The following is a 24940-nucleotide window of genomic DNA, read 5'->3' on the forward strand; positions in this document are numbered from 1 at the left end:
GAGCAGAATGGAAGGAAAAGGTGAATGCGAGTTATGTTAAGGACATGAGCTAGGGGTACTTACATTGATGGGGAGCACTTATAGATGGCAGGTGGGGGTTCTGGAAGGGGGGGTGGGGAGAGGGGCAACATGGTGTCTAGCTCATTACAGGGTCCAAACAAATTGACCAAGTAAAAACAAGTGTACATTTACTACATATACCAGCCAGCAATGAAAGTGGAATACATAGCTTTTATGAAATGTGAGGCGACAGATCCAATATAGTTTTGTATGATTCATAAAATGGAGTGGTTTAAATACTTTATTAAAGAAACTACTCTATTTATGATGTTATTCATCATTGAATGCCTGCTAAGTGTCAGACAAAGCGGTGGTTTACCATTCCGCTTCCTTCGGCAGCGTAGGTTCCTTCTGTGGCTGATGAGGCAGGCGGACACCAACAGCAGGACCAATGCCAAACACATGAACCCAACTCCACCAAGAATGCCAGCCAATAATGGTTCTGGAGATTCCAGCAGTCTGGATGTCGAAGGGTACATTTCCATTCCTGTCATAACATTCAACAGAGATGGATTGGTATGTGAAGATGAAACTGGGCAGCAATCACCTATAAAAAAACATGCTTGAGCTGACATAATTGTCCATGATCAGACCAGTACAATCCTTTTGTGGCATACAACTACTATTTCCCAGATCCATCCATTTTCTGCACCGCCTGCCCACACTAGATCACAGGTATGCTGAAGCACTGGTATCTTCGGGCCAGTGGCAGGGACTGGTCAATTTCCCAATATTTTTTTTTCCCAATATTTTTTTAATATTATCGTTGTCGAATGTAGTCCAGGGTCCAGGGTGTGCCCTGCCTCTCGCTTAAAGTCAGCTGGGCTAGTCACGAAGAAAACCCTGCGTACCTCGTGAGGATAAGCATAGAAAATTGATGGATGAATGGCAAATAAAACAGAAATACATGTAATGTCATTTTGTGGTTACGTACATAGATTTGACTTACATTTAAACTCTGTGTAACTCCACTGACATTTATTCCATGCCAGTAGCAGTGTTTACATCATCAAATGAAGACTACCACGGGAGGAGGACTGATTTAAGTGTGTCTAATCAACAACATGTGTCCTTGAGGATCATTATCTGTAAATCTGGCGATTGTATTGTTCTGGATAATTTGCTCAGGCGGTTAATCAGATGAGCAGCTGTGTTAAATAATATACAGTACAGTACAATGACATCCTTTGAATTAAACACAGGGGGGTTGTAGATCTCTGCAGAATATATCTGTGGACCGTATATAATGAAACATTCATGTCACACACACAAAGAAACAGCACAAATAGTTGTAACAATTCTTTCAATAAGTTATTAGCGTGGCAATTTCTTCCATTCGGGTATCTAATGGGCAATATTCCCAGGGGCCTTGCTCCAATTTTTTGGGAAACATAGGGACGGGAATAGAAATTGAGATACATTCCAAGTCGGTGGGTGTATTAACAAATTTCCCCACTGAGGGACGAATAAAGGCATATCTTAATCTTAACACACAAGGTGGGATGGGAATGTGAGGGGCAAGGTTTGTTCCAAGACCTACCCATGGTGGAGACATTGACTGATGGACTGGGCTCGCTCAGCAGCTCACCGCGTTGAGTTAGCAGCCGCAGCTCATATACACAGTCCTGTGACCAACACACACACACACACACACACACACAGGATGAAACCTCACTTTGTCAACACAGGACTGTGCCTGCAATGCTAATGAAGCTGATTTGAATTTGACTAGGCCTATATTAGAGAGCAAAAGAAACAGGCACAGAGAGGAAAAGCCAGCAATTGATAAGAGACAGAATACATTTTGCCACCTACCTATACATATTCAACAAATAAAAACTATTTTCCACTGTCATTTCATCCATTCTAGAATTAACAAATAAATAAATGTATATGTCCAGCTATATAGCTTGATACCTTATGCAGACCAGGAACGACAATCTCGCTTGTGTTGGCACTAATGTCGTCATCCAAATTGAGCCACTCCCCTTGCTTGATGCGGGACTGGAGAATAAACCCGGTGATGGGTGGGTTCTGGGCCTCGGGAAGGGACCACTGCAGAACTATACCTGCTGAGCCTCGACTAGCTGACAGCACCACAGGCTGACCTCTCATTGGTGTTGCCTCTGATAGAACGAACAAAACAAAACAGAGTTTTCAGTTTATTAGCCAGCTGCACTAAGGTGGAAAATTTAAATCAGAGTGCAGGAAATTGCAGCTCTGCTGCTCAAACAGACATGTTTACAAGGAGTCGGTACCAGCTTTTTTTTTTTTTTACTTCCATAGAGTTCCGATTAAATGTGAAAAAGGCAAGGCACTTTTACTCAATTCAAGTAAACATGCAGGAAAGCTCCAAGAGTTTTTTAACTGCTGGATAATATTGAAAAATTAATGATCATTGATCACATAGCTGCTACTTCTAATTACTGAAACTCCAGATGAAAGATGACTTTAATCACTTTATGCTAATTTACAATGGCCACCCAAAACATTATAACCACTGAATTACAAGAACTATATCATAAATTATGATAGTCACACACTGTCAGAGTAATGGACTATATCCTAGGTTCTCAAAGTGGGGTACGCAAACTGTCATCGAGGGTATATGAATAAAAATGAAAAACGACTATATTGGTCAAACACACAGAGTTACACAGTGTTCTTGAATGCCTCATCGTGTGAAAAGCGCCTGCACAGAGCAGGGAATACAATGCACAAGAAAGGATAAGTAAGTCTGATGATTATGTTGCATAAGAGTCTTCGATAGTTTATTTATATTGTGTAGCTGGTCTTCTTACATGGTGCATTTTATGATCTATGAGTCTATAATTTGTTTCTTGACTACATGCATTGACAAGTACAGTAATCCCTCGTTTTTTGTGGTTCATTTCCACAAAGTACGACACTTCCTTATTCATAAATGGAATATTTTCATAGTTATGGCATAGAAAACATGTTTTCTCTACAATCTCTTAAATATATTTTTTACATTGTGAAAGCCGTTTAGACAAGAAATAACACACACATAGTCACCTTTACATTACATTATCCAATATAGTACATTATATACATATTGTAAATGTGTTCTGATGCTGGTATGGAACCAGAATACGTGACAGGAAGTGATGTCGGGGGTTCAGAGTTGAGTTTTAGCTTGTCATTATGGGGATGTTATTATTAATGATTACGATTTTTATGTTATTATAGCTGTGCCTCTTGTGAGATAAGTTAAAACAGCAACAAAAGCCTGTTGTTCCACCAATCAAGTCTGGTGCTTGTCTCACCGAACCCCTACTGACACCTAGTACAATACTACATTACTATTTGAATTATTAATGGGGTTTTTTTTGCATTGTCATTTAATTTAGACAAAAAGTACATGGAATTTTATTAAACATCCATCTCTTTTGACTAAAAATATGGCATGTTGACATTAAACAGCATGACAAAAAAATAATGAAGCTGCAGTTGAAAAATAAGCCACAGGAGTTTTTTGAGCAACGAGTCAACAGATACACCAGGACATGTGCCAGGGCGGCTATATGTGCACACATTCATGAAGGGACTAATAAGGAGGTGTTTTATTGTGCACATTTTTTTAAAAGAGAAGTGTATTTTTTGGAATATTGGCCATAATGCACAATCCTTATGCGAGACATGAACATGTCTTTCTCTTTTCTTCTGTGAATTGATTCATGTGATGTATTCCATTGTAGCCAGATGCATGTTCAAATTAAACCATTACCATCTAAGTATTGAAAAACTGCTAGCACGAGGCGGCCAGTAATGCATGTACTTGGGATTTTATTTCATATAAATTTTATATATATGCTTTGGGCATCTTGTCATGTGTTGGATGACATGTGACACTGACGGAGGATCCCCATTGATATTATGAAATGCAGCAGTGATTCAATTGTTCAGTGTAGATGAGAACGTTAGTCTTGAAGCTATGTGTGGTTAGTAAAATCAAATACTGTACCAGTCTGAAACTGGCTTGACACTGTAATACTTTCATTCAGGTTGCTGTAGCTGCTAAGCAACGACCAAATAAGGATGGATGACCTCCAAGAGTGCATATAAAAACTCGACAAAACCAGTGTTTTATCCTTTGCTTATCGCAAAGAAAAAAAAATGAGCTGCTGTTATGAGATTTATTTTCTTCAGTGCAGTGTTTTTCAGATTTTAGAATTCTACGACAGAAAGATTAAGTGGATAAGAGAGGAGGGTACTGACCTAAAGTTCGTGCTGTGGTGATTTCACTAAAAGGTCCGGTGCCCATTTTGTTGTGGGACAGTACGCTGAACTGATACTCTGTAGCAGGAGATAGGCCTGTCACCAGCAGGGAGCTGCCATAGAAGGGGGACACGGGCACAGAGAACCAGTCCTGCTTGCTTTCATTATCAAGCACCAACTTTTTCTTTACCCTGCAGAAGGAATGAGAGCGAGAGACGAGATGTGAAAACAAAAGAGAGGAGGGGAATTATGGGAGTCTGCTTTCATGAAACATGACAGAAAAACGGGTTTCATTAATCATTCATCTTCATCACCAGCTCCAAATTTTGTTTCAAAGACAGCACTGATGTATCCCTACTTATAGCACAGTGAGCTTACCACTCTAATTAGAGTGATTGTCGTTATCTCTTGCAGAGCAGAGGTCCTACATATCTATTTTATACAGAGCAAATTTCTTGACTCCTGAGGCAAAAGAAAAAAAAAGAACGATTCACCTATTCACAACTGAAAGAACTTTGGAAAATTATTAATGTCAGTCTTAAAAAAGGTTTGAAGCTCCTTGCTTGAAGTGTCATCTTTCATTAAAGAGGTGAGAATATGTTTTATTAATGTGGTGCAGTTAAGTGGAAGGGCCTGTTTTATTTGTGAAAACAAGGAGGGAATGCCACTATTTGCCCGCAGCGCTTCCGCAAATACACAATCATTAATACTGCATCATAATATCATTTAATGTCTATGTTGTCACTCTAATCTTATCTTTCTTGCTTACAGTCCCATTTCCAATTCCATTCCAATCTACCCTTAATATATCAAAATAATTCAATATATTATATCAGATGCATCAGATCACCATGAATATACACACAGACTACAAAGCCAACACAAATCCGCTATGTTCATTTACATCGACACCATTATAAAAGTGCTGATTCACATGAACCAATTTATGAGCTTGTCGCTTGTCAGTATCCTCCGTATGTTGCCATAGCATGGCCACCGCATTATAAAGCGCTGCAATGCAGTGGCATATTTTATTGTAGCTGCCAAGAAGTGATAACGGATAAATGAATTCCTCATCCTAAAGATCAATAGAGTAATACGAGTGCTGTCAAAGGCTGCCATGGTTACAGCCCAAGCAGAAAGAAGGAGGCTTTACACCCACCAAACTGAAAATGTCTGTGGTGAACCTCCATCAAAGCCTGCCTCCCAGGATATATTGGCCTGCTTCACCCCTGGAGAAACGGACAGCATTGTAGCTGCGTGGGGGCTGGTTCCTGTGATGGCAAGAACAGACGGGAGTTCATGTAAATTGAACAGCACTTTTAAGCCCATCTTGAACTGGACCGATGTGGGCATCCACTCATGCATTGTCACAGAAAAATGCATTCTCCATCGAAACAGTTCGACCACTCAGTGTATCTGCAAACGACTACTGTAACATCTGCAGTCAAATGTTTTCAATAACTTGCAATGAGTCTCTTACAACGCTGTGGAGGAATTTTGGTCCACTTATCTTTGCAGAATTGTTGTCATTCAGCCACATTGGACGGTTTTCCATAGTTATTTTCTTAGGGTCGTGCCACAGCATAGAATAGAAGTCAGGACTTTGACTATGCCACTCCAAAGTCTTCATTTTCATTCCGAGGTGGACTTTTTGGTGTGGTTTGAATCATTGTCCCGAAGTTGGTTTCAGCATGAGGTCACAAACAGACCTTCAGAATTTTTTTGTAGACATCAGAATTCATGGTTCCATTTATCGCAGTAAGTCTTCCAGGTCCTGAAGAAGCAAACCAGCCCCAGACCATCACACTACCGCCACCACATTTTACTGTTGGTATAATGTTCTTTTTCTAAAGTTTGGTGTTAGTTTTACACCAGCTTTTACGCTAAATTCCTCCACAGTGCTGTAAGAAACTCAACCAGTTATTAGGTTTAGGGGGCAATCACTTTTCCGCACAGTTTTTTTCATCAAGAATAATATACATATATATTTTTTTATTTTGTTCAGTCGTGTTATCACTGACTACTAATTATTTTTTTGAAACATTTAAGTATGACAACCACCAAACACTTTTTCAACATAACCATTGCTTGAACATTTAATTGTGATTTGCTAGGAGACCCGTGTTCGATTCCACATCTCTTGTCCCTGTGGGTTTTCTCCGGGTGCTCCAGTTTCCTCCCACATTCCAAAAACATGCTAGGTTAATTTGTGACTCCAAATTGTCCATAGGTATGAATGTGAGTGTGAATGGTTGTTTGTCTATATGTGTGCTGTGTACCCCGCCTCTCCCCCAAAGACAGCCGGAACAGGGCGGAGCTTGGTGAACGAGATTATTCATCTGTGCCTGTAGTAGACGAGGATAGTTACTGACACCTCTGAGCCCAGTAGTAAGCCTAAAATGGTGTAAATGATCGATAGATATCAGCGGTGGGTAGGCACTGGACTCCAGTCAGTTCATTTTCATGCACTTAAACAGTCGTAGTCTGTCCATTTTTCACACTTCTATATGAAGACCCCAATTTACATCCACTCACTCTAATTCGATTGTTGGCCAACTGCTGTGTGCCTCCTGAAAAGCTAGACGGGGTAAATTTGATCATTTCAGCTCATTCAGCTATGTGGAGAGAGAAAGAGAATGCTACATGCCAACAGATGTCAAACGGCTCTTATGTCCAGTCCGTAACTCAACCATGTCAACTCTACCTCACTATTTCAGTGTGTTATGTGGGTAATAGGTTACAGTGATGCTGAACTGGATTCAATAATGTCGAAAGGTTCCATTTACTGTGTACATGAAAAGAAAAGAAAACCTTTCAGACCCGCGAGTCGACCTCAATAAACAAAACAAGCTGCGGTGTCAAAAAGCTGCCTTGTAAAGTGCACACCTCACATAATACATTGTCGACTTTTGCTTCTATTACTTGTTTGCACTTACCCAAAACAAAGATATGAGTGTTGGCTTTTATCGAGGCTACACGGTTCGAAACACTGCACTCCCATTTTCCGTGGTGGTCCTTGGCGAGGGGCCGCAGCAACAACGAGCCATTGGGTTTGATGGAATAAGATACGCGGCGAACCAAGTTACCCTTCACATAAGAAATAAAATAGTTAAACGAATGACACAATACACCAAACGCTGAAAAAGTGCAACTAACAATAATAATCTGTACAGTTTATCAGCACAGATTGAGCACTTCAAAGTACCTTGGTCCAGCTCACTGTAACTGTGGAATTGTTGTTTGCTTGACATGGAATGAGCAAAGTTCTTCCAATCTTCTGTTTGTACTGCTTCTCTGGAGCGATGCTGAATGATGGGGGGTCCTGTGAATCATCCAAGCAACACAGCTGAATCATGGCGCTTGCAGCAGTAACAACAATGGAAATGAAGACTGGATTAATGCCTCTTTGGACAAGATTATCTTAATAACAGAAGGATTAGCCACACAATTAACTCCCTAATAGTGCTGCTATTGTGGTAAGACTGAGCCGACTTCCATTAATGCCAGAGGGCACCAACGTTGAAGTGAAAAGGTCAATGAAATGTTGTTCCTGTTAAATTTTTAATTGACTGTGACAGAAGCCATTTTGGCTAATTATAAAATGTAAGCGCAGTGGTTGTTGAACTAGAAGAACATTCATTGTCATTTTTAAGCACATTCATTGTACGGATATATAGATTACCTTATGCCATATTTGGAAACCCCATATTTTTCCAATAGTAAACAATGTAATATACAATTAATCTGTTCTGACACCAAGAAAAGTTTCAATATATAGACAAGTTTCAATATAGACACTTTCAATATAGAAAAATTATAGTTTTACACGCAGAAAACATTCTGAAACGCATCTACAATGAAAGGGATAAATGAAGAATGTGTAATATTCATTCATTTTCTACCGCTTATCCTCACGAGGGTAGCAGGTATGCTGGAGCCTATCCCAGCCAGTCTTCGGGCGAGAGGCGGGGTACACCCTGGACTGGTCGCCAGCCAATCAAATAGACAAACAAACATTCACACTCACATTCATACCTATGGACAATTTGGAGTGGCCAACGCACCTAACATGCATGTTTTTGGAATGTGGGAAGAAGCCGGAATACCCGGAGAAAACTGGGGAGAACAACAAAACTCCACACAGAAATGCCAGAGCGAGGAATCAAACCCGGGTCTTCTAGCTATGTGACCTGCACGCTAACCACTTGTGGTGCGACCCGAATGTGCAATATTTTATACAAAATACATTCCAAAACACTTTTTGCACACAGCAACCTGCAAAATGACTTTGGTTGGTCCAGATGGTCCCATGGTGTTATAGCTGTTGTATGGAGTGCATGTGTATACGCCCGCTGCATCATCATTGACTGTGGCCATACGCAAATTGCCTTCCGGTGTCAGGGTCCACCCTGGATACTGGGAGAAAACACAGAAGCTTGGAGTATAAGTCACACCAGCCAAAAATACACAATGAAGAAGAAAAAAAACATACATAAAAAGGGACTTTTGGTTGTCTTTAAATAATTGCGTTTGTAATGACATCAGTGGTGCTTTTACAGTAGACCCATCAGTATAAGTCTGTGACAGCGTGTTGTTACAGTGATTGTGAGTGCTTGTGACAGCAGTGGTACAACTGGGATAATTGGCAACATCCTGACTCCCAAAAGCCTTTGTTCCACACCACAGGAGATATATCACACTTCCTGTGGCGTGCCTTCTGACATGTCTATCTCAAAAAAGCAAAGTGCTAACATGTTGGGTGATAAGATTGAGGACGGACATTATTCCACACATAATATGGTATTTCCATTATTTTCAGAAAAGAGCAATGTGGCTTTCTTTTACATAAAAAGGTGTTTTTTTCAGTAACAATGTTTTGGTTAAATGGGTTTAGTGATTTTCATGTACAGTAATCTCGACAGTGATATTAAATGTTTAGTAGTTACAGCATAAAAAACCTGTCTATGACCTTCTAAAAACAGTTTTTAACATTATTATTATTATTACAGAAGGTTGTATTAAACTATAGCATGAGCATGAAATTGATCAGATATCATTTGAAGATGGAGGACCTCATACTCTCTTACCAATGACAGATCAATTGGCTCTCCATCCTTAGTCCACACCACATAAAGCAGAGGAGGCTGAGCTACCGAGGAGCAGTTAACCATGCCGCCCATGCCTGTGGGAAGATAAGTTTCCTGGGGCATGGCAAGAGCCTGGGCTGGATCTGAGAAAGGGAAAATATGCATTTCATGGCGTTTGTTTTTTTTTTTTTTTAAATAACCGCAGCACACTATTTCATCCACATGGAAAGTCACATATCCTGGTGAAACTGGGCCGTGACATTTGATGAATTTACAGAACTGATGAACAGGCATGAACATATTCTACAAGTGCTTCCCACATGGAAGGAGTTTACAGGCCTAGATGAAACTAAGAATTATTTAGTCATGGTGAAGAAATTACACTATAAATCAAGCATGTTATTGAACTATGAGTCACTGCATATATTAAATAAACACCATCCTTCATGCCCTAATGGACTAACAGGTTTAGAAGATACATTTTAACAGTGAATGAATAAACACTACTGAGAAAGTTACATTATTCAAACCTCTTTTATAACTGGGTGAAGGTTTATGTACCCCAGTATTAATTTTTTGATTTATTATTTTAGGATTTATATTATTTATGATTTTTGTATTACATTTGTTACAGTTCAGGTCTTTGTGAAAATATGGAGGATTAAAAAAATGCAGTGGAAAATAGGACAAAATGATATTTCTATTTCTATGTGATATAACTACTAATTAAATATTCAGAATGTTAGTAGTCAATAGAATACTTTCTAAAATACATTTAGTACATCTTGCAGTTAGGACAGGAAATCATGCAACAATAATATGTAGGGGTTAAATTCATCCAAAACAAGAGCATTTCACACACACACACACACACACACACATGTGTACGTACGCATTACTGTCAGGTTGGCAGAGGCAGTGGGAGGCGCCAGCAGGCCATTTGTTGGAGCACAGGTATAGTTCGCAGAATCCTCTGGGGTGACGCTGGTGATGAGGAGAGTTCCATCTACCATAATCTTTACACGCGACTTTAAAGACCTTCAGGGGGAGGAAAAAACACACACTCAAATATGCAAAGAAGAACTAGAGACCTGCAGCTCTTTTCTGCCTTCCTTGGCTCGGTGATGCAGGCTTTTTTTCTTATTACACTGTTTCCCAAGGTGACGATGTTAAGAAAATGTAATTGTAGTTTGTGTAGGAAGAAGAGTTCCCACTCATTTTTACAGTCTAAAATGTTTTCAGAGAAACCTAAGTATGAACATTCATAAACATTTGTATGAAATGTATAGGTAGAGACAGAACTCACAGAACTAGGCAAATCACAGGCCAGAGGCCACATCCCAGGCTGGACCAACCGGAGAGGGCACCCAGTCCCCCCGGCATCCCCAGCACAGGAGCCACTACTCTGCGATAACGCCCATAGCGCCAACCCTTAACCACCACATGCCATGGATCAGTCAAATCAGCCGGAGCTGCGCCCCACACAACACCACAGCAGTCCAAGGTGCCTCACCACAGCGTCACCCAGAAGACCGGACCCTGCCCATGAAGCACACAATCCAAGGAGCCAAGGAGAGACCGAAAAGCAAGCACCACATACCACAGAGGCCACCAGAGGAGAGATACCAAGGACACTGAGCCCCACCAGCCTCTGCCACTCATACGTTGCAAACCGGTAATTGCCAAGGAGGACGCCCCGGGGGCAGACCAACCGCTGCCGACCCAGGGAGAAAGGAGACTAGCCACACACCAGCCTGCCGCATACCCACCACCAAACGCAGAACACCCCTCGTCGATCTTGACCAGGAATGCGCACCCCAAATCTGTCCCCGCACAGGCACGCCTGCCCCCTCACACCGGCCCCTCCAAAAGAAGAGAGAAAAGTAAAAAAGAATGGAAGAAAGCATCATGTATTCCTCAACCTAAGGCACAATAATAACCCAGCACAACCCCCAGAGCAACCGATCAGCCACGGAAATGGGACGATAACCTGCGTTCCACATGTACCCTTACAAAAATAAATACATAAAGTACAATAAGTTAAGTCATACATTATTTAAAAGAGAGAGAGAGAGAAAAAAATAGGGATTAAAACAGACAACAGACAACCCCACGCGGCCGCCAGAGGAAGGGGACCTAAAAAAAAATATGCCAAAACCAGTTTTAAAAAGATTTAAATTGGGTTTATCAGTAGTAGTAGTAGTAGTAGTAGCAGTTCATCCACAGTGCTTACAGAGCAGTGCTACATAAATAAAATGTTGACTTTTGTCTTATCTGTTATCTGAAATAAACATCACTGGTCAAAAGAAAACAGATCTTAGCTGACATTTTTCTCACTTTCCACAATTCAGACATGGCATTTAAGTGTGTGAATCCTCCAGTGCAAACACAACTGAATCACTAATCCCTGACAACAATTTCAAAAGCTTTTGAAGGCTCCATCACAGTCGGTCCCAAACACAACCCGCCCAGTCCTGGCAAATATTGCAGTATCTTGCCTTGTCTCAATACGCACGCAGGAGTTCAAACAGGTTAGGGTTACTTTTGTACTTATTGTTTGGGGTGTAACAGTACATGTATTCGGTACCTGGCAATATAGTCACACGTCTACTCTGTAAACAAACAAGGTACAGTCCAACATTTGGCAAGTAGGAGTCATGGTTAACGTTCCTAGTGAAATACATAAACAAAATGTGCGGGAATTGTTCAGTAGAAATCGGCAATGGGGCTACAAGCAGGAACTATTAAAGGGGACCTATTGTGCTTTTTCCACTTTTCTGACCTATAAATGTAGTGTGAGGGAGCTGCCAATCCTCCCTCACTGATCAGGTGTATGCCCCGCCTACATTGTCATGTTTCTATTTGTGTATATAGTTGGCTTTTGTTATTTACATATATTCTGGTTAGTACTTTGATTATATTTGGTTGCCATTTAAGTTGTTTAATTGCCACTTTAGTTAGTTTTTCATTTAGAAGTCATTGGTTTTGTTCCAAATTTCTCGGGGCACAAGCATGGAGGCGCGCCCATGTGAGTGCAGGCCAGAGGCTGATCACCTTAATTGGACTCTCCCAAGTGTCACCTGGAAGAGGGGGGGATGAACTGGGTGGTAGTTCGGGAATCTAAGTTGTTATGTGTAATTGAGTGTTTAAATATATACAGGAAGTGACACTTCAGTGTGGGACTCTTGAAAGACTTTTGTAATATAAAAGAAGGGTGTTATAAATGTAAATAGCGTACCTATAGGGTACCTTTTAGACATATTGCCTCACCCTCTCATTGAACTATGGTTTGCCCTTCACGGGTAAAAGGGGCTGGGTGAATTGTTTGGGGGAGGCCTGTTGTGTGTGCTGAGGGAAATGCTGTTGCACGGTCTTGCGAGATAATGAGGTTTGCACATTTGGAAGTGAGCCCTGAAAGAACTTTGGGATGGCTCAAATGCTCGATTTCAGAGGGCGTTGCAAAACTGTTCCTTTGTGATGTCACAGAGAAGCGGGCTTCCTTATGGACGTGGCTGCACAGTCAAATTGCATGCTGTTTGGCAGGCCTGTAACTAACACTGCAAGTACTCCTTGCACCCCCCCCCCCCCCCGACAGTTCACCACATCTGGGGGGCCGGCCCCACAATTTGAGAAGCACTGTATTATCTGTATAAATACGTATTTGTCGGCACTATTCTTCTTCCTCTCCTTGCTTTGGTATGAATGTCAGTGTTTCCCACAGGACTTTAATCTATCTGTGGCATTACTTGTCAAATGTGCATAATTGGCCATGACGCATTTCTAAAGAAAAGTAAAAAAAAAACATGAAACACAAAACATTATACTAGAACAGTACAAATACAAATTCACTTTCTTTTTTAGTTTCTTCAGAAGACTCTTCACAAGAGTCGTCGCTCATCCGTTTTTTTAGTATCTGGAAGGGTCTGATTACTCGCTAAATATAGCGACAAAGTCGATGAGTTGGCAAAACTGGTCCCCCCAGTTCTGTCTTATTTTCTCTGGCAGACCAGGTGCGTTATAATGTGTTTATAAGCTACGGTAAACAGGTAGCGCCAAATGTATTTGTGACGGCCCAAATTTATTTGTGGCAACCCGCCATGCATGAATATATTGCGGAAACTGTATTTTAAGTCGCGATTCAATGCTTCTGTGATCACACACTTTTTTCATACCAGCAGTGAACCAAATGAAAAATATGAAGTGTGTATGCCTTGCTTTGAACACAGATTAACCGCCGACTCAATGGCAGTAAGCTCTATTTTTTTAGGCTCATTTTTACAACAAAATCAATGTCTGATTCAGTCTCTGTGCTCACATCAAACTGGTCCGTAGTTACCACCAAATAATCTATTTTAGTCCATGTGCACAGCAACACAGACATAATAGGCTATCATCAATGGAAGTAAAAATCTACAGCAACTTTAAAAGCCAACAACTGAGTTAACAGTAGCAAGCCAAAAATTCAACATATTATCCTGCAACACATTTAATCAAAGAATATTTGACAGTTTATTCCTCAGGGCCATGTTGATTTAAAGAAACTACAACATTCAAGTGAAAGTTACAGGTATTGATGTTCTGTGATTAAAATCAAGTTTTTTTCTGTCAGTTGCAGTAAAAAGGTGAGGTAAAAAATTATATCTGCGTGAAGCATAAGCAGCTTTGCACATTATATTTGCCTCATGTAAAAAAAAAACAAGTAAAGGTCGCCAACGTATTTTTTGCCATCTACAATTTACAGTAACCTTTAAAATCTGCATAAAAGTTTTATTTCTATAATAGAACACAATTTTTAAAAAGCTTGTATTGTCATTACCCAATGTAAATGAAATTGCAAAGGGCACATCAGTATAACTACTTTTACCAAATATGCCTCTTAAATTAGTAACAAGAATTCAGAAGCTGAGTTTTCATTTCCTTTGCATAAAAAAAAGTTTTAACCTTAAAGATCGCTAATGTCCAGTCATATACAGTCAGTATGCAATAGAGGAGAAATGCAAATGAACAAATTCCATCTGCTCTATTGACTCTCTCCCAGCCATCATTTTGTAAAAAGTGTTCCAGCTGCCTGGTGGGTGATGTGCTGGCAATTCTTAAGCAGTCTTTTTCCTGCCACTTAGAGAGGCTATTGTAAAAAAGTTGTCTAATTCTGCTCATTCTGTCCTTTTCGGTTCAATCCAATTTCAGCATATGTTTTTGATGTGATATAAGTGCATCCTCTTTGATGTATTGGGTGTTGTATATGTATATTAAGAGTAGGAGCGGACCGACTTTTTGATTCACGAGCCACTCCTACGTGCGGGATAAACAATAGCGAAGCGGTAAAAATAACACGTAACATTAACTGTTATTTACAAGTGCCGCAAGGCATGCTAGGTAGTCCAGCGGCATCAACAATATGAGCTGTGGGCAATAAAACATTGAATATCATTAGTATCTTCTTGTTTACTTCCCTTCCATGCGACAAACACAGCAGATTGTTGCGAGAGACAGTACCACAAGCTACCCAGCATGCCTTATGGCAGGACTCCATGGATGTAATTTTGGCATGGGTAGTTTGCGTAGATATTTATTTGTATGCACACATGATGCAGTAGGTAGGTTACATTGTGTGTGGGTCACCTTTTTTGTCCAAGTTATAGACTGCATCTTTTTCTTGTACAACTCAAGCATGCCAAAATAGAAGTGCAAGTCATGTTGCCAGATACAGCTTTTGATACAGCTTACAGATTTAGATACTTCATGGACCTGATGGGCCCCACGGGTTGCAGTTTGCCCACAGTTTGCACACTACCTACTTCTTACTCTCATTAGGAATGCAATAAAGTCCCTTTTCCACTGCGGGAAATTTACCCTCTAACTGCATGGAACTGGAGCGAAAATGAAGTTCCTTGGTTTTAGAGGAACCAAATGCGTGAGGCATGTTTGTGTGTGGTCGGGAAAAATGTAGCTTTTTGGATTTTTCATATGAAATGTGATTTTTTTATTTTATTTTATTTAACAAACATGAAGTTGGCTTACACCTTATAACACAAACTCACGGGTGCATATAAGTGTGCACTAAACAATTTTTTTTTCCCCTATACTCACTTTCTGCACTTACCTTCTTGCATTTGCTATTCTTCCCTGTGTAGCTGCTTTTGGCCTTGCCAGTCACTCCGGACTCTGTGAGTTAAGTGCAGTAGCTTTATTATTTTTTGCAGCAGCTCCTTGGCAAGCTTTTTTTTTTCCTTGAAAGAGCTACTTACACAAAATTAAAATGGCCGCGAGCTAGTGATTTTTGTAACATTTATTTTTATAGCTTATTTCAACCCAAACAAATAGAACATGTTGAATGCTTGTTTTTGGGCCGACATTGTCTACAAGGAAGGAGAACTTATTCACTATGATTCGTCTAATCAAGGCCGGTTAGTTAGTTGGCAGCCACCACAAGTCATTGTCTATCAACGTCTTTAGCTTTTATTCAAGGGAGCTAAAGTCTTATGCATCTTGTGTGTGAATTTCAGACTTGTATGAAATGTATTTCTGTCCCAGCAAGGGGCAACAGTTCTATTTTCCTCCAATCATCAGCAGCAACAGTTTGGAAATGAAGAAGGCAGAATTTGGTGTATTGCACACTGAGAGAGTAAAATGGCGACGTATATGAGGAAATCCAACAGATTTGTCCATAGGTATGAATGTGAGTGTGAATGGTTGTTTGTCTATATGTGCCCTGTGATTGGCTAGCGACTAGGCTGTACCCTGCCTTATGCCCAAAGACAGCTGCAATATGCTCCAGCGTACCCACAACCCTAGTGAGGATAAGCAGCATAGAAAATAGTTTTGCAGGCAATTGACATATTTTGTAGATGGAGGTCTAGTGCAGGCAGGATGGAACGGGTGGAGAAAAGTGTCAGGCGTGATGTGTGATAGAGTTTGAAAGGGAATGGATACAAAACTGTGGTGAGACCAGCCATGTTGTTTGGTCTAGAGACAGTGCCACTGAGGAAAAGACAGGAAGCAGAACTGGAGGTAGCAGAGATTCGGATGCTGAAGTTCACATTGGGTGTGACCAGGATGGATAGGATCAGGAATGAATACACCAAATGTCCAGAGGAGAGAGAGTGAATATATTGGTAGAAGGATGCTGCGTTTAGAGCTGCCAGGTAGGAGGCATAGAGGTTGACCAAAGAGGAAGTTTATGGATGTAGTGAAGGAGGACTTGAAGGTAGTTCGTGTGAGAGATACACATGCGGAAGACAGGGTTGGATGGAGACGATTGATTTGCTGTGGCGACCCCTGAAGGGAAAAGCCCAAAGAGAAAGAGAAAGAAGAAGAAGAGGTCTAATGGATATAATTACTGCGTAACAACCAGAAGATGCCCAATTACTGTAATTTGTTGCAAAACAAGCTGTTGCAGACTGTACATGGTGTACAACAGACAAACTCTCATCCAACACACAATATAAATGAAACTTTAAATATCAAACACTCTCAATATAAACATCAAACTTATTAATTGTTCATGTAACACACACAGAGCAAAGAGCAACTCTGTGTCAGCCGTAATACCTGAAGCACTGTACGCCGTTTTGCTGTCCATGCACTGCTGTCCAATGATGATGCATTCAAGCACACAAAGTAATTCAGGCTTAAATCTGAGTGGTCAGCGAATAGGCTTTCAGACAAACTGAACGCAGCAAAGCGTAGTTAGGGGTCAAAATGCGTGCGGAATACAAAAAATGTGTACAAGTTGGCAGGTCTGCTATTGTAATAAAGTCTGTAATCTTTTGATATGCTGACTTCTCAACTCGTATCACAACAAAAATCTGTGGAGTGGGGTCACTTTATTACAGTATTTATTTTAATTTGTTCAAATTGACTTTTGAATTTCAACATGTAAATATTTAACTGATTCAGCCACTGAGCTTTTCTTTTTTGTTTAAGCAAAACAATTCATGCTTATTCATGAAGGAATTGTTGGAAAGTCATTTTCAGTACTGTAAAGAGAGAAGCTGCAACAATGAGGATAAAAACAAATCTAATGGGAGAACATTTACTTTCATTTAAAATCAGAAAATGTGTATCTGTGTGTTTAGGTCATTATTAGAAGAAAACATAATCAATGAAATATGACTTCATCGGGATCTTGAAAGCACACTGGTGGAATACAGCATTCTCTTATGATTAGCTTTAGTTGTCATAAGCATTTTCTTTGCCTCATAAGAGAGAAATCTAGCGTCAAGTTGCACAGTTTATACACTGTGAGGTATTTTTGTTTATACATGTGTATAAAATACATTTATTTTCCTTTACTTGTTGCTATACTATAGTGGCCAATGTATGAAAGACTGACTCTCTTGGGGCTGTCTCAGACACATACGCGTATGCACGCACACACACACGTGCACAGATCCACATTTGAGAGTGGAAAAGAATATATGGCATATTTCCCAGTCTCCTGTGACATATCTTTGCAATGTCGACATGTCAATGTCACCATAACTTTGTGTTGTTGTTCTAATAAGCATCTATTTGAAGTATTTATGTTCTTTGTATCTTGGCAAAGGTGCAGTTTTTTTCATGCTTTCATTTCTTGTCACACATTCAGTGCCTACTTCCACTTCTGCTCGCTAAAACCAAAATAAGACAATACAAAGTCAACCTGCACATTCATTGATTTGATTTTAAGCACTCACTCTACATGGTAGACGTTCTCTCCTCCTTTCAGCCACACGTAGGTCATGTTGGGGGGGTCGGCCACCGCCTGACAGTGAAGAAGTGCATTCTGGGATACATTGAGAGAGGTGCTTTTGGGAGGTACAATGATGACAGGGGGACCTGGGGAAAGTCAAGCAAACAAAAACACAACTTATTATATTCTACAATGACTTCACAAGGGTTTCAGAAGTTCACATTCTGAGGCAAATCAGCCCCTGAGCCTGTGCTGTCCTCCCCACCACGCAGCAGTCCAGTCCCCTGAAATCCGCCGCCAACAGTGGACCTCCCAACACTGCGATATACTGCCAGGATCCATCAGCAAAAGCTGCTATTACAATCATATTCACCCTAAAAGCAGTTATCACATGCATTTCACAAATGAATCAAATCATTTGCCGACGTAGAAAACAAAAACAAGCACAGCATCAAGTTTAAACCACAAATTGAATACTAACTCGTCATCAGTATGAGCCTGGAGTTCGATTTTTTTTTTATATTCACAGAATATGATAATAACATGGTTTGATGTGTGTGGGTGACAGACGCAGCATGTTGTTACAGCCCACTGTTGGTGGTAAGCTCCGAAAATCTAGTCTTGGACGGGAATAGCAACAACATCTTCAATGCCATTGTGAAATGTGCTGGATAGCTCCTTTTAACTTTAATCTAAAATGACACAACAACAAACACACAAGTGGTTTGACGCATTAGCATGGAAGTGTCAAATTATAAGTAGCTGCTGTCATCATTGGTTAGAATTTAGCTTTCTTGCTCTCCATTATCCCCATTAGTCCGGCAATGGTTTCCAGCATCATCGGTGAGAAAGCTTGCTGTTTTACTTTGCAACTGCCTGTGGTGATCGTGTGTGCCCAACTTTCACCCCAAAGTGACGTCAGAGTAAAATAATTTGGTCGTCTATCATTTTTCAAATAATGTTTACAAAATTGTTTGGTTCTCGGCATCCTATTATTTCAAAGTGCAGAATCACTGGTTTAAAACCCTAATGCTTGACGGATATACGCATAACTGACAGTTTATGGGTTACTTAAGGCTTTTAATCCGGGCTAATCCTGATCAGATATCAAGCCATGTGGCAGTGCTCCTGAGTCAAGCAGCCATAAGCATAGATAATATGACTTAGCCTGGGCTGCATTAGAGCATTAGGGTTCTTGGCAGATGATTATCACTCTAAAAGTGATTGAAAATATGGCCAATGTAGTTTTAAAATGGGTAGAAATTCGTTGGACCAAGATATGGAATGGGATACTGGAGTGGTGGTAGTTTGACTCTCAAGCACACTGTTTTTTGAGCAAAACTGCCCTTATTTGAGGTGAGCCTTCACAGTATGTCTTTGTGGTGTTTCCAGAACATTGTATTGTATTTAGTACAAGGGGCTAGCTGTGTGATGCTGGTGCCTTGATCATGTGTCCCGAATTGAGTCCATCACAAATATTTAGTTCCACCTTTCTATGCGTGCAGCCCACTCACCATAACTGCATGCCTATACAAAATCATGGTTCGTGCATGTGTATGCATGTAAGGTGTACTATAAAACAGTGTCAGGTTCCTTCAGGGACGATAAATTACTTATTGAAGTCTGAATTTTCATGTTATTTTTTAATGCAGGAAAGTTATGGCATAATCCAATTTCACACTGCCGCACATGGTAATCAGATCAATATGTATACCCAGTAAAATTATATAATGACAATACTTTCCTCCTTTAGTCTGTCTTGCTACTCTGAAACATTGGAAGGACCGTTTTGGCAGCCTGTCAGCATTTTAGAAAAGCATCTTGAGCAGCTACTACAGGATCCAGCACAGAACCACCACAGCGCTTGATGAGCCAAACAGGCCTTCCAATGTTCTCAGCTAATTTTCTGGACAAAGTGGCAGGCAGCAGATGGAAAGGGGTGCAGTCACGCAGCTCTACTACCACATAAAGGCGACATAAAGGAGACTTATTGCTTCAGTGAGATTTTAATGTGGTACTCTGTCTGGCCAGCAATGTATGTTTTCATGTTACTTAAATATTTACTAACAACAATAACTGACCTGCCAATCTTGGAAAAATTATATGAGAAAACACATCCTACAGCCTCTTCCAACTTGAAAAAAATTCAAAAGGATGTGAGGGACGAATGGTGGACTAGTGGTTAGCATATTGGCCACACAGTCAGGAGAGTGGGGTTGGAATCTCCGCTGGGGCATCTCTGTGTGGAGTTGGTGCATGGGTTTTCAAACATGCATGTTAGGTTAATGGCAAATCTAAATTGTCCATAGGTATGATTGAGGTATGTGAGGTTGTGATTTTATATGCAATGAAACTTTGGTTAGCATCATTAATCCAGTAGGCCTGACTCTAACTGAAATGGATGCTAACCAAATAAATTCCAAATAAATCCAACAATATTTACACAAAACATGTGTGTATATTTTTACAGTTGTAGTTTTACATGCAGTAAACAATCCAAAATGAAAAACACTGACATCACCTGCTAAACAAGCTAGCATGATCACATGGGTTCTGCATGGTAAATACAAGTGTCTGGAATACACTGTTTGTATCAGAGTGCCATTATCTGAGGTTGATCTATAAGTTGATTATCCAATATTGTTTTTTGGGCTGATGTTGGTATTGGTATTGATATCAATATCAGATCCAGACACCCTTAGTGGTAGTTGCACCAAATTCACCGTAATCAGCAAAAAATACCTTATCAGCCACCTGAAATGCCAGCATCGCTCCAACATTTGCAGCCTGGCAAAAGCACAAAAAGCTTGCCAGAGACAGCCCAAACATTTAAACATGGATATGATGGTGCTGGACGACTTGCCTAATATCATGGCATCAACTGCACAAGGAGCTAATAAGAAAAGTGTTCAGTTGGGGAGTCCCTTGCTCCTCCGTTATGATGCAAGAGGGAGAAACTTAAAATGTAAATTGCACTGGCTCACGGCCATACCAGCACGAAGACATGAGACTTCCCAAAGGAACAAGCAGGCAAATCTAAAGACAGATAAATTGACAGGAGAACGACAGACTGACAGACAGGCTGTTACTGACCTTTTATCTTTACTTTTGTCTCGAGAGTCACGTTTCCCTCTGTATTGGAAGCGTGACAGGTATACTGTCCTGCTGACTGCATGCTCACTGCTGGCAGAGATAAGACTTGCTCCTGGTAAACATGATATGACAGATAGACAGATGTATCATACACATATCGTCAAGGGGAATAACTACAGATCATATGAATGGTTACTAGGCAAAACATTGTACTGAAGGGACCTCAGATATATAATAGGTTTAGTGTGATGTTTGGATTGGATTAAAACATAGAGTTCATCTAGTCCGTATTGGAAAATAAGGTAAAAATACATTGGAATCTTGGTTTGAAGAAAGGAGGAATATGCTTATCCAACACTGTTGAAATGGTACCTAATATTGGTCTAATACTGCATACTTCCATATTGGGTCATAAGGGAGGAATGGCTGCACCAATATTTGCAATGACAGGATGCCAATTACTCGTATAAGGAATTAGTACACACTTACCTGGCCGTTCCCTCTTTGAATCACGCTTCCATCTTTGAGCCAAGTGATGGCTGGAAGAGGGTTGCCAATGGCAGCACAGACAAGAGAGAGGTGATTGCCAACCACACCTTCCAGCACAGGAGGTGGGGTTTTGGTAAAGGTAGGGGGCGCTGTTGGACAGAACATTAACTACCATAAGTTTAGAGAAAAAATACTCTTCAAAAATAACAAAATAATCAGATTTCTCTCAGCCCTTTCTTTAAATGACTCCAATGGCTGGCTGCTTGCATCCTTTTCAGTTTGAAAAATATTTGAATATTTCTATGTCATATTTTTTTCTTCTGTTAATTACAGCTTGTCGTTGTGTTATCTGTCATCAGGTGCTATCAATTATCAATAACCTTTTCTCATAACCACTCGCTCCTTTCAAATCTCTCATCCATCCTGTCAGAGCTATAGAAAAAAGCTCTCTTGTCTTCAAGTGCATCATACAATTAGACGTCATTACATTCATCTCTTACCTGACGCTCACACATCACTGTCTCGCCTTGCTTTTGACAATTTTATTTTACATTTTGATCTATATTTTCAAAATTTAAATATCTTTTTGTTATTAAAGTTATAAATGATCAAAATTGTAACACTAACTAAAGCTTTAGCAGTGATTCCAAAAACTTCTTTGGGGTCCTACGTACTCACATAGTTCAGCCAGAGCAAGAAACAGCCCTGCTTACCCTCTGCAATATTCAGAAATCTAGAAAACTATAAATTGTATTACCTTTTCATAGCTAAAAAGAGACTTTTGACAAGTAAAATGATGTGATGTATAGAACAAAGTGACTATAAGGGCTAAGAGCTCACCAATTACAGAAAGCATTATCCAGGTCCCGTTGCGAAGCTCCTCAGTTGGTTTATCTAATAAGATGCTCCTGCACTCATATAAGCCCTGGTCGTCCAACTGCAGACCCTCCAACCTCAGAGTGTTGATCCCCACCAGAGACACCCGTCCTGCACAGGCATATACGTAGATACAGGTAAACAAGTAAGAGCAAGGGATTCCATGCACGTAACATTGATGTCTCACGTGTAGCTATGCTAAAAACATTATTTTGTTCTGCGTCATTGTCTGAAAATGACCCAAAAAACACAAGTGCAAAACAATGCAGAAATCTGATCTGATGGTTGCAAAGTGATGACTCACCCAGCAGGGTAGCTCGAGCTTTATTAATTTCTATGAAAAGGTAAAATTGTACATATGATAAAGAAATAAAGACAACCTGTCCTCTCTGAACATGTCTAAATATGAAAAGATACAAAAACATTGTTTTGTGGCCGCCATTGAGATGTGTGTTAAATAACACAGGATCCTAAGTCCCTAGGCCTGTGCAGAAAATGTTGGTCCTGACAGTTGGAGACAAGCAGGAAGTCAGAAGTAGGCATGTCATTGCCGATAACACACACTATTTACTTTTCTAGGCTGCCAAAGGGGACTAATTCCACAGGGAATAGAAGGGAGGGGTGTAGTTAATGTCAAGTAAAATACCCTTTTATCACACAAAAGGATTTCCAAATCCAACCTTCGACCCACGGCAGTCCAATGTTTACTAGCTGAGTGTGATAAATAGGTCACCGCAGTGCCGCAGCAAAAATGTTGTACGGAGGCAACAAACGTGACTGGGAGTTGTCAGTTTAAAGAAAAAGGAAAAAGGCTGGTTTGACATCAAAACATAACCGAGTAATAGTACCATTTGAGAAGTACATGATGGTGAGAGATTTAAATGGGAGGTCATGTGAGTCTGACACATGAAACACAACTAGTCTAGATGACTGGTATAGTCGAGATGACATGGTGTCCAAACCTGACAAAGGAGTGAAAATGTAAAGTTGAGATGCACTCAAATATAATTTTTTGCTGTGTTCAATCACCGTCACACCATAAAAGTAAGTTCACTTCATGAAAAGTAGTGGCAAATGAAGTCTTGCACTCACAGAAATATATGTCAGCGATACTGAGTATATTTATTAAAAGGTATTTCACATTTGAATTATTCCTGCTATGACATTTCCTCAAAATAAAAATGACCAATATCAATATCGAGTTTTTTGCATTCAAGATACTTGTGTTATGAGTCTTGTCCTACTGTAAAGTGAAGATATTCACATTTTGTTACTGCAACAGCTGACACGGTTAGGGCTCAACAGCAACACTCTAAAATATCTCTGAGGTAGGCATGGAATATAGAATTAACCATGATCAGACCATGCTCACTAACGCCTTACGACTGAACAAGGCCAAAGCCCTGCAGCAAGACTCTAAAATTTGGTAGGGGTTTTAACATGTCAATGTCAATGTGTGTTTTCTTTGAGTCTTGTACATGTTGTTTACATATTTTTAAAAACTGGGTTAAATGCTTTAGAACAAAGATTCTCACCTGGTTTCGCTGTGGGACCAGACCAATATCCGTTAATGACAAGCGGCAACATTTTTCAACTCAAATTTCTCATATACACTCAACTAAAATATAAATGCAACACTTTTGTTTTTGCTCTTATTTTTCATGAGATGGATTTAAAGATCTAAAATTCATTCCAGATACACAATATTACCATTTACGTCTTCTTCACATATAGAGTTTATCAGATTGTCAATTGTGGAATGTTGGTCCACTCCAATGGCTCAATGGCTGCGCTAAGTTGCTGGATATCAAGCAGGAACTGATATACGCTGTCGTATACGCCGGTCAAATACATCCCAAACATGCTCAATGGGTGACATGTCCGCCATGTATGCTGGCCATGCAAGAACTGGGACATTTTCAGCTTCCAAGAATTGTGTACAGATCCTTGCAACATGGGGTCATGCGTTATCTTGCTGAAACATGAGGTGATGTTCATGGATGTATGGCATAACAATGGACCTAAGGATCTCATCACGGTTAGGTGCATTCACGGGTCCACCACCCACCACTTGACAATCTATGCTTTAGAACACTGCCTCAGACTGTTTCAATCATTTCCCATTAAGAATAATTCATGTGTTGTTCTAGTCAAGCTTTAGATGATATAACACCAAGCGAAATTTCAGCTAACATCTTTGTAGTTTGAACAAATTACAGTATGTATTCCTTCCCAAATACCACTGAGTGAAACGTTCCTTTCTCTGCACATCCGCCATTCAGCTCACTGGCTCCATTCAATTAGCTGACTGGTCCAAAACAATGTCTTCCATCAGGTGAATTCATGCACACACACACACTGACTCACCAGGTTGCCCAAAGCATTTATTTTCCAAACTCTTTACAAGGTTTCATTCTTC

General features: G+C 40.2%; 1 protein-coding gene and 1 pseudogene across 4 annotated transcripts in view; one reads left to right on the forward strand and one right to left on the reverse strand.

Moving 5' to 3' along the window:
• LOC131120080 (alpha-1A adrenergic receptor-like) overlaps positions 1 to 24940 on the forward strand; it is a 201736-nt pseudogene that overhangs the window by 134573 nt on the left and 42223 nt on the right.
• The window catches only part of LOC131120078 (protein turtle homolog A-like), a 47636-nt gene that overhangs the window by 5504 nt on the left and 17192 nt on the right, over positions 1 to 24940 (reverse strand). For 3 of the 4 annotated variants that reach the window (XM_058065163.1, XM_058065164.1, XM_058065165.1), the window contains exons 4-18: positions 22486 to 22632; positions 21646 to 21794; positions 21157 to 21268; positions 18068 to 18209; positions 10282 to 10427; positions 9390 to 9532; positions 8578 to 8718; positions 7508 to 7624; positions 7239 to 7389; positions 5462 to 5573; positions 4300 to 4490; positions 1978 to 2186; positions 1601 to 1685; positions 380 to 547; positions 64 to 100 (exon numbers count right to left, since the gene is read on the reverse strand). In XM_058065163.1, coding sequence (XP_057921146.1) covers positions 64 to 100; positions 380 to 547; positions 1601 to 1685; positions 1978 to 2186; positions 4300 to 4490; positions 5462 to 5573; positions 7239 to 7389; positions 7508 to 7624; positions 8578 to 8718; positions 9390 to 9532; positions 10282 to 10427; positions 18068 to 18209; positions 21157 to 21268; positions 21646 to 21794; positions 22486 to 22632 — 2050 coding nt within the window. Of the gene's footprint in view, positions 1 to 63; positions 101 to 379; positions 548 to 1600; positions 1686 to 1977; positions 2187 to 4299; positions 4491 to 5461; positions 5574 to 7238; positions 7390 to 7507; positions 7625 to 8577; positions 8719 to 9389; positions 9533 to 10281; positions 10428 to 18067; positions 18210 to 21156; positions 21269 to 21645; positions 21795 to 22485; positions 22633 to 22825; positions 23388 to 24940 lie in introns of those variants that run through there. The other variant, XM_058065166.1, reaches the window with a different exon arrangement.

Source organism: Doryrhamphus excisus, chromosome 2, assembly GCF_030265055.1.
Source record: "Doryrhamphus excisus isolate RoL2022-K1 chromosome 2, RoL_Dexc_1.0, whole genome shotgun sequence".
Taxonomy (NCBI): Eukaryota; Metazoa; Chordata; class Actinopteri; order Syngnathiformes; family Syngnathidae; genus Doryrhamphus; species Doryrhamphus excisus.